At 44.0% G+C, this 9798-nt stretch overlaps 1 protein-coding gene across 1 annotated transcript in view; it reads left to right on the top strand.

Annotated features, from left to right (window-relative positions):
- The first annotated feature begins 4108 nt into the window (after positions 1–4108).
- LOC119398676 (WD repeat and FYVE domain-containing protein 2) overlaps positions 4109–9798 on the top strand; it is a 53757-nt gene continuing 48067 nt past the window's right edge. The window contains exons 1-3 of the mRNA XM_037665511.2: positions 4109–4321; positions 4585–4772; positions 9674–9741. Coding sequence (XP_037521439.1) covers positions 4615–4772; positions 9674–9741 — 226 coding nt within the window. The 5' untranslated portion in view covers positions 4109–4321; positions 4585–4614. The remainder of the gene's footprint in view (positions 4322–4584; positions 4773–9673; positions 9742–9798) is intronic.

Here is a 9798-nt window from a genome sequence, read left to right as displayed (position 1 = left end):
GTGTGTGTGTGTGTGTGTGTGTGTGTGTGTGCGCGTGCGTGTGCGTGTGTGCGTGTGTGTGTGTGTTGTTGTTGTCGTTGTTGTTGTTGTTGTTTGAACGAAAGAAGGGGAATTTAAGGGCTCGTTATTCTTTGTTAGACACAACCTTAACGTGAACCAACAGACAATCAAGCCAAGAAAGGTATAGGGGACGTTATTTGTAGTAATTATGATATAAAGAAAGAAAGTGGGGCTTACAATTACTTTAATAAGGAATTACATACTTCGGACTGAACGCTGACATTTCTCCTGCGCTGTCAAGAAAAATTCACGCATATCCACGAAGTGAATGATGATGAGTGGGCGAAGCACCGGGGATCATTCGGATAACCGTGAATCACCCGTACATTGCCCACTCGAGCATGCAAATGCGTGACAAACACGTGTGTATAGTATATACAATGCTGTTTTATTGTTGTCATAAGGCGTATATAGTGTTGAGGTGCGGACTTCGTTTCCATTTCATTAGGACCGCCTTGTGGTCGGTGAAATGAAGAGCCAGGGGTTCTTGAATGGGATGTAATCTGAAGTTAGCGAAGACGAGGTCTATACACGTCCCCCTGGTTGTTGTTGGATGTTTATGGCCATATGAAATGCATGTGAGAGCATAACGCGCCCCTAGTGGTCTCTATTCAAACAAGAGCATGCGCCGGGAGCGAGCACTGCTACCGCAGCGCCCCTAGCGGTCTCCATTTAAACCAGAGCACGCGCTGGGAGCGAGCGTTGCTACCGCAGCGCCCCTAGCGGACTCAGTGTAAACCAGAGCTACGCTCGACGCGGGGGGCACAAGGCTCGACTCTAAGGTGCTTCGTCCCTAAAATCGCCAGGCCTGTGCTAAACACGCAGCACAGTCACAGCGAAAGCTGGAAGAACGGCCTTTCTAGACCTCATTGTATGAGTAGTGGGGCAGTTGATACAAGTCTTGGGGCAATTTATACAAGTATACTTGCGAGGTACCGACTAAGCCATAAGTCATAACTTTTGTGAAGTAGGGAAGCACCCACTATGCCATTATTTGTCATTCTGCGGAGAAGCGTGGTACCCGCTACACATCTGTAAGGCATTATGTGCACTTTGTTTGTGCTGTATCTGATGACGATGAAGAATTATGGCTGAGTCCTTTGTAATGGTTTGGAAGGATTCAACGACCCACTCTTTCCGCAATTCGCATTATGTGACACGTTGTTATTTTACTCTTCTACCACGCTATATTACATATGTTAACGCGATTCCTCGCCCGACATGACACCCTTATAGGGTCTAATTCCAGAAAATACCAGTTCAACCTGGTGAAGGTAACAATACTAACAAACGCTTCTGAACACATTCGCCCTCACTTAAACAACCTTAACTATACAGAGCAACAGGGGCGTAGCCAAAGGGGGGGTTGGGGGGTTGAACCCCCCCCCCGAAAATTTTCAGTTTTGCTTGCGTATATCATACAAACGCACGCACGAACATACATAAAGTATGGCTGAACCCCCCCCCCCCCCCCCCGAAAAAAATTTCTGGCTACGCCCCTGCAGAGCAACACTACTCATAAATCATTTCTGAGAACCCTCTTTCATGGTGAATCCTGAATGAACAGTTAATATTTTATCAGAACCTGTTGAATACCAGTATACAGACTCGTCCTAACATTCTCAAAATCTCTACCACCCGTTATGGCTCGAATCCAGGATCCGGAACTTGCTGGTTGGTTGTGGGGATTGATTCCACTTCTCTCACTGGAGAGCCATCGTCACTTGCTGCTCGGTTTGCTGACCGCGGTATGCATGCGTATTATCACCAAACATGTGACTTTTGACACAATAGAGAATGCAAATTATGGTAATAGTTTACCAGAGAACTAGGCATTTTCCATAATGACAACAACCTTGCGTGCACAAAGAGAAGCGTTGTTCTCCCATCTCAATGGGAGCCAGTCGCCTCATCATACTAAGCACGCACTTCTTTTTTTTTTTTCGCAATTCTTTCAGCGGGAAGATATTGACGTTTAATGTGCTTTGGTCCTATGACATCATTTAGCATGCTAAATTTAGTTTCCATACACAACATTCAGATCTGTACTAGATTATTTTTCTAGTACAGATTTGAATTTAGTACCTACTTGAATGCTCAGATATGTGAAAATTTAGCATGCTAAGTGATTTCATAGGACCAAATCACATTGAACGCTGAAAGAATTGCATCTTCCCGCTGAAAGAATTGCAAAAGAAAGAAAAGGCGCGTGCTTAGTATGATGATGCGAGTGGCTCCCATTGAGATGGGACTGGGAGAACAACACTTCTCTTTGTGCACGCAAGGTTGTTGTCATCATGGAAGACGCCTAGTTCTCTGGTAAACTATTCTATCCCCATAATTTGCAGTCTCTATGCTGTACATGTCAAAAGACACATGTTTGGCGATAATACACTGTGCATACCGCGGTCAGCAAACCGAGCAGCAAGTGACGATGGATCTTCAGTGAGGCTAGTGGAATCAATCCCCACAACCAACCAGCAAGTTCCGGATCCTGGATTCGAGCCAGAACAGGCGGTGGAGCTTTTGAGAATGTTAGGTCGAGTCTCCACTAGAAGTTAGTCAGAGTCTTTATCTGTATATAGTCACTTTTAATCCAGACAGCTGCACGAACTTTGAAACCCAGCGTCGGAAATATCCCGATGCACGCATGTATAAAATGCGGTTTATGTAATATTGGTTTAATTCACGAATGTGCTGCTTAATTGCAAATTATGTCCGTCTGGGCAGACCATTTACACATTAGTGACGTCATCGAGTAAATTCGAATGCGTGTTAAAGGCTGCAGTATATGTGCGGGCGTGTGTGTGGAGAAAGACAGAATAAGGAAGAGAAAGTTCGCCCCCCCCCTCCTTGCGAATTAGTTGATACACCACCACCTAGCACGTGCAACTTTTGCGTTGGTAGGCGCGGCTATTTAGGAAACGCAAGCAGCAACCGTTATGACGAACTTACATATCATTTCATCCGTCCGGGCCCCGGGGGTGGTTGCACACACAGAGGCGTAGGTTTTCCATTTTTCCGGGTTGGGACTCAAATCGGGGGAAAGGGGGGGGGGGAGGTCTCGTATAGAAGCCTCTGCGCACACAATCTGGTCGATTTGTCGCGGTTGAACAAAAAAGATATATCTAAACGGTACCACCATAGGCGTGCGCACAGGGGGGGCCAGGGGGGCGGCCGCCCCCCCTAATAACTAAGAGGGGGGGCGCAAAATCTGCCCCATACATTGACCCCCCCTAGTCACCTAAGAGGGGGGGCGTAAAATCTGCCGCGTACATTGACTTACAAGGGGGGGGGGGCGCTGCGATGAACCTTCGCCCCCCCTAATGGTGAACCCTGCGCACGCCTATGGATACCACGGAGGTTCGCTACGGGAAAAAGAAAGGAAGGGCGTGAAGGCTTCGCTATTTCCCTCATTTCTTGTACATTTTCTAAGCTTTTATGTGAGATAGAATATTTGCTCCGGTGTTGAGGCACTCTTGGCAATTGTGCCTATGACGTTGCGTAGCTAAGCACGAGGTCATGGTTTCGATTTCCGGCCGCGGCAGTAGCATTTTGTCTGGAGCGGAAAGCATAACACTCTTTCATTTAAATTTAAGCGCAACCTAAAAGAACCCCGAGTGGACAAATTAATCCGGAGTCCCCCACGAGGTCACGTTTTGTAATTGTATCGTGGTTGTGGCGTGTAATAGTTCGCTTTTCTTTCTTTACGCCATTTAGTGGACGTGTTATCAATCGGTCCAGTCGGTCTTGAACGGCGTAGCTACCGAAATAGCAGCACAAACACTCTACACGCGCTTCCAAGGCGTTCTTGCGTGAGTCACATAAGCAGCTTGCAAAAGTAATATGTGACGACGTTGTCGGTTAACATTAAACAGGACCGAAAGCTAACTTTTGCAAATGCTACTGAGTTTTGAAGCGTAACGTTGAGAAAGCCTGTCGTGCAAAACAAAACAACCACCATCACGCTTTCAACGAACGCCCCCACAACCCAGACGTTGCGCTCGTGTGCTCGTGTGTTGTGCTTGTGCTGCCATCTGCCAACATCTCAACCTGGTACGGCGGTACGGCTTCCGCGGCCGAAGCGCCGAAGCCACCGAAGCCGCCAGAGGTCGGGTGCACTTTGCAGCCGACGACGGAGGAAAGAAACGGGCCGTCGCCGCTTTGAGCGACGGGAGTCGCGACCGAATCTCGACAGTTTGTATAACTCCACGAAAACAGCAGCAGTGGTCATCTTCGGCAGCAGTTGCATGCATAAAAGGTACGACTAGATCCCGTTTGAACAGCACATGTCAAGGGAGAGCGTTGCCTACTAGCATGACGGCATGACGACACAGCCGCCCCCTTATGACGAGTTTAGGCTTACAGGAGAACATGAATACTTGATAGCGCCGTCTAAATTGCTTATTGCTCATTACGGTGCCTCGGTATCAGTCGGCGCCCAGCTAGGTAGCATCGAAGCTGCGATGGCAGCTAGCAACCGCCCTTAACGCTTCTTGTGCATTTAATTTGTGGCTTTGACAGGTAGCGGTGTGGTGTGCAATCGCCGTATCCATGGCTGCGGAAATAAAGCCGATCGTTGGGCCCGACGGTCAGGTCAGCAGCGCGAAGAAGCCTCAGCTGATCAACAAGCTCGAAGGCCACCAAGAGCCGGTGAACGTTGCCGTCATCATACCTGGCGAAGATGGAGTCATAAGCATCAGCGATGACAGGTAAAATGGTGAATCTTGAAGCATGCTGCTTGGCACCATTCCAGCACATAGTACTTGCATTCCTTCCGTCTTGTAAACAGAGCGGCGGCGGCGCTTGCACTTCGTCTGGATCTTATCATCTAGTAGCTTGAACACAATTGCAGGCCCCAGGGGTCCCTAGCACTTCATCTAGCTTATGTTTAAGCAGCCCCTTCACGTGGGCGTGTCTGTGGTTGGTCGCATCGTTTCAGTAACTCGAGAATTCGTTGTCAACTATCGTCTAAAACCTTGCGGAGTACACATTTTAGTAACTTGGATCATATTGTTTTGGCGTAGGTGGTCATGCTGCGTTGGCATGATTGATGGCTGTGTGAACAGTTAACGCAATTTGTTGTTCATTGGCATGGCTGTCAAGGCAGTGACCGCAGTTCTAAACGCAAATATGTTCGAAAAATGTGAGTTTTCCTACCCATGCATCGAAAATGTCAAACAAAGTTGGAGGCCATGCACCTGGTCTGACCACAGGTGCATTGTCTTTAGCTTTTCAAATATGTCTGAGGGTGGAAGTAGTGAGCACAACACTCTGTGTGCAGTGCTGTTAGTGCAGTGCTGTTAGTGAACGTGAGATAAATCATTTTATTAATTCCATTTAACTAAAGCATCATGCACTTTTTTTATTAAAAAGTTTATGCTAAGAGTAAAAAGTCTTTTCAAAAGCGTTCAGACCATCACCATCTCTCACTGTGCATAGGGCACTGGTATCAACCCAGGTGGGCCAAAGTTCTGAAGTATTAGAACAGTGGTTCTTTTTATACCTGTGTCACACAGTTGCCTTTGATCGTGAACAGGCCCAATCCAGATTGAGTGCTGCAGCATGATCCCTTTCAGTTGCGATTGTGCTCAATGCTGATCAAGACAATCACGATCTGACTTGCGTTTCTGCCCTGTACCTCAGTGTGCAAGAATTTTTTTTTTTTAAGTATGCATAGTTCATTAACGAAACCTCCAGAAAATATTTCATTTATTTATTTATTTTTACATACTGCAGCCCAATTTTGGGCTCTCGCAGGAGTGGGCTTCCTCTACATCAGCACACACAACAATGCAACTCTTAACAACAAACAAACAAGAATACAACTTGTAATAAACAAATCGTGAATCAATACATTCGTGCAAGCAATCTTCTAAAGGCAATAATCTAGTTGACCCAGGCAATACATCCCATTTTTCTATAGTGTGCGGAAAGAAGCTGAATTTAAATAGGTTAGTACGTTGATGGAACGGTGTCCGGTTGAGTTTGTGGCTATTCCTTGTGGGTTTCAGTTTATCGGGAGACAGATATTCATTAGTTAATGTGTAGCGTGGGGTATTAACAGGAATATGCAGCAACTTTAGGCATTCGAGATCGCGTCGCTCGGACAGGGTTTGTAGAGCTAACGTAGCAAGGCGAGAGGAGGGTGGGAAATTCCAGTCTTAACGACGGAAAATGAAATGGACGGTTTTCTTCTGAACGGATTCTAGTGTGCTGATGTCCGATTTTTTATCAGGGTTCCATGCGGGTCAGGCATATTCGAGGATGAAACGGATGAGTGATTTATACGTTAGCAATTTTGTTTCGCGTGGAGCGTCTTTTAATGTACGATTTAGGTAGCCCAGTTTCTTGAAAGCTTTATTGCAAGTGTATTGGATATGTTTAGACCAAGACATATTGGGTGTGAAGATGAGGCTCGGAGCCATTGAAAGAGTAATTGAACAGAAAAACGGAGGTGCGTTTACAGAAGGAAAGAGTAACTGTTTTAACAAGGTGTATGTTAATTTACCATGTGTCACACCATCTGCAAAATTGCGCAAAAGAATCGTTAAGTAAAATGTGGTCATAATTGATGTTAATTACACTATATAGTACACAGTCATCAGCGTAAAGGCGCATTTTCGCGGACACATAATTGGGCAAATCATTTATGTACAATCATTTATGTTTAGAACAAAAGTGGTCCAGGACCGAACCCTGGGGGACTCCAGATGATACATTCACAACAGATGAGTTTGAGGAATTAAAGAAACATACTGGGAACGGTTGTTTAAAAAGCTAGCAATCCAGTCAACTAAAGAATAATTCTTAAGAATAGTGTGATTATGCAGAAATTTAGAATGTGTAACAGTGTCGAATGCCTTTGAAGAGCAGATGAAAATTGCATCAATTTGGTAACCAGTCTAGAGCGTGCAAAATGTCATGCAAGAATTCTACAAGCTGAGTTGTTGTGCTAAAACCTTGGTGAAAACCATGCTGGGCATCACTTACGATGTTATTATTTTCAAGAAACCCCATGATATGCTTAAAGATTATGTGCTCTAAAAGTTTACATGATTGAGACGTTAATGAAATCGGGCGATAGTTTAATGGAGACTGCTTGCTGCCAGATTTATGCATAGAAAGAACTTTGTCGAATTTCTAAGCTGAAGGAACAGTTGAGGTGCATAAGGACTTTTGAAAAATTACGGTCAAATAGCGGCTGGTCCACTCACAATGTCTAAGAAGAAAAATATTAGGAACGCCATCAGGACCAAGACATTTCTTATTTCCCAAGTACAAAATTAGGTTGATAACACCATTGAGAAACACAGAAATGTCACTGACTGAGTTATTTGAACCATGTTGAAAGCTGGGGATATCTAAGTTGTCATTTGTGAATACCGATTGGAAGTATTCGTTGAACGCGTTGGGAATGGTTAACGGGTCACTACAGGGGACGTTATTTATAACAACTGTATTTGTGGCAGCTGAGGCGCACACACACACACACACACACACACACACACACACACACACACACACACACGCACACACACACACACAAAGCATGCTTGCTTTTCTCTTTCTATTCTTTTTTTCTTATTACTTTGCTATTAGGCCGAAAACTACATCTTGCAACACAGACAGTAGCTTTGCAGCACCCAGTTTTCTTCTCAAGTATTCGTTACACTTGTGTCACCTTCTAATGATATCTAATGCACTTGAGCTTACCTGAGCTGAATCGTGTTATTGAACTGGATAGGCTGCAATCACCATTGCTTGCGATCAAGGAATTCGTGCTAGATCAAGCCAGGTCACAATGAAATGTGACCATGTGACACCGGTACAGATCTCTGTAGTGTCATAGTGCCAGGAAGATTTCCAATGAAATTGTGTGGAAACTACTTTGACAGCAGGTGTTGTAACCTGTTTATTTTTGGTGGAACCTGCACTCTGCTCAAGCAGGATTGTATTCATAGACATTAAACGAATCTGCTGTGATGTTTCCTGACATTCTTTGTTTGCATCAATACCACTGCATTATAACTTCTTTCATCTGTATTAACTGTTGTCTCTGCTCTTGTGTGGCTTTTGGTACATTGTGTTATTTTTCTTTACTGTTTAATGACCATAACCTAGTCATAATCAAGCCATTCATAACATTTGCATCTATCAGCAAAACCAGAATCCTATAACTCTCTCTGAGCTTGACCATCGTTATTGACTTTCAGGGGTGTGTGCAATCTGGTGGCAGTCCATGTTTCATCTCTGAACAGTATTTGCTTCTATAATACAACTGTGCTTTTAGTAAACCTGCACAACTAAATGTTAATGTCAATATACAGGTCCGGAAGCAGTTGAGCGGCTTTCAGTCAAGCGCATTTTATCGAATATTGGGCACTGCTTTATGGGGATGGGTGTGCTTTTTTGTATAAACACATATGTAAACCATTTGATTTATAAACTGCTCAATTGCACATAACAATAAAAGTGATCTTGAATAATCACTAGGGCTGCAGCTTTTTTGACATATGATAAGATGTGCATTCCCAAGCTCATTTTCTTGGTTGTGCTAAAACTGTGACTATGCATCGTCAGAAATCAATCGCACCTCAAAACTGCACTTGCCCCTCTTGTTTCAAAGGCCATGTTTAGTATTACTCAGTTCTGTTGGCCATTCTTCGAGTTCAGAATTGTTCCCTTAACTTTATAGAGGAAGTAAATGCACTAAATGTTCTGATTATCTTTTTCTTCTAAGCCTTTCCACGTGTTAGTCTGATTAGAAAAAAATTTGTGCATGTGCATGGAGGTAATGTTTGCTGACTCAGGGATAAGAAATTTGAGAGGAAAGTGTTCCATAAAATTTATACAGGCTTAATTATGTCAAATTCATATTAAAAAGAGAGAGATGTCATGGCAGAGACATTCCCTCTGACCTTAAGCTATCAGCGAGGTGGAATTTTAATTAGAATTTATAGGGTCAAAGATACTAACACTGAACATAGTTTGTGTCTTAAAATATTCATGTAGATCCCATCATTTGACTTATTCACCAACAAATTCTGCATGCCTTTACTTAATTGCACATGTTGAACGCACATGCTTTTTACTGTCGCTGACATATTTATGCGGGGGATATCACACTCTTTTTCACAACGCACCCTATCCAGCCAACTCGGATGACCACTTGTAGCCATGTGGATAGGATGTCTCACGATTTGCCATGTGCTATCTCTCTTATCTGTGTGTCCATGAAAGAAAGGACCTTGCGGGCGTGCTTTACACTGTGCTGGGGGTGCAGTTGTAAACAAGTATGTGGAACAACTTCAACTGCATGATAGTTTGAAATGTAATGCAAACCATGCTCGAACGGTTACCATGTCTGATTTTGTGGTGTAAATATATATATGCCCTAAAGCCTTTAATAAAAAGTGAATTAGCAGAGTTTAACTGATGAACCAGCTTAAACAAGGAAATCTGTTGTCTGAAGTGCCACCTAGTTGGATAACCCAGGTACAAAAACGGACGTCCTAGCTTACTATTTTGTTTTCAACAGTAAAAAAAAAGTGTTTTGCGGATGTGGCAAGATTCCGGCTGTGTCAAAAGCTTTGTGTCATTTACTCCTCAGGACTGTCAGAGTATGGCTGCGCAGAGACACCGGGCAGTATTGGCCAAGCATATGCCACACCATGCCGTGTAAGTGACACACGCCGTAGTTCTTGGAGTTTATACCACTTATTATCTAGTTTTGAT

The sequence above is a fragment of the Rhipicephalus sanguineus genome, chromosome 1, assembly GCF_013339695.2.
Source record: "Rhipicephalus sanguineus isolate Rsan-2018 chromosome 1, BIME_Rsan_1.4, whole genome shotgun sequence".
Taxonomy (NCBI): domain Eukaryota; kingdom Metazoa; phylum Arthropoda; class Arachnida; order Ixodida; family Ixodidae; genus Rhipicephalus; species Rhipicephalus sanguineus.
Note: the sequence above shows the minus strand (reverse complement) of the source record. Positions and strands in the feature narration are given on the sequence as shown.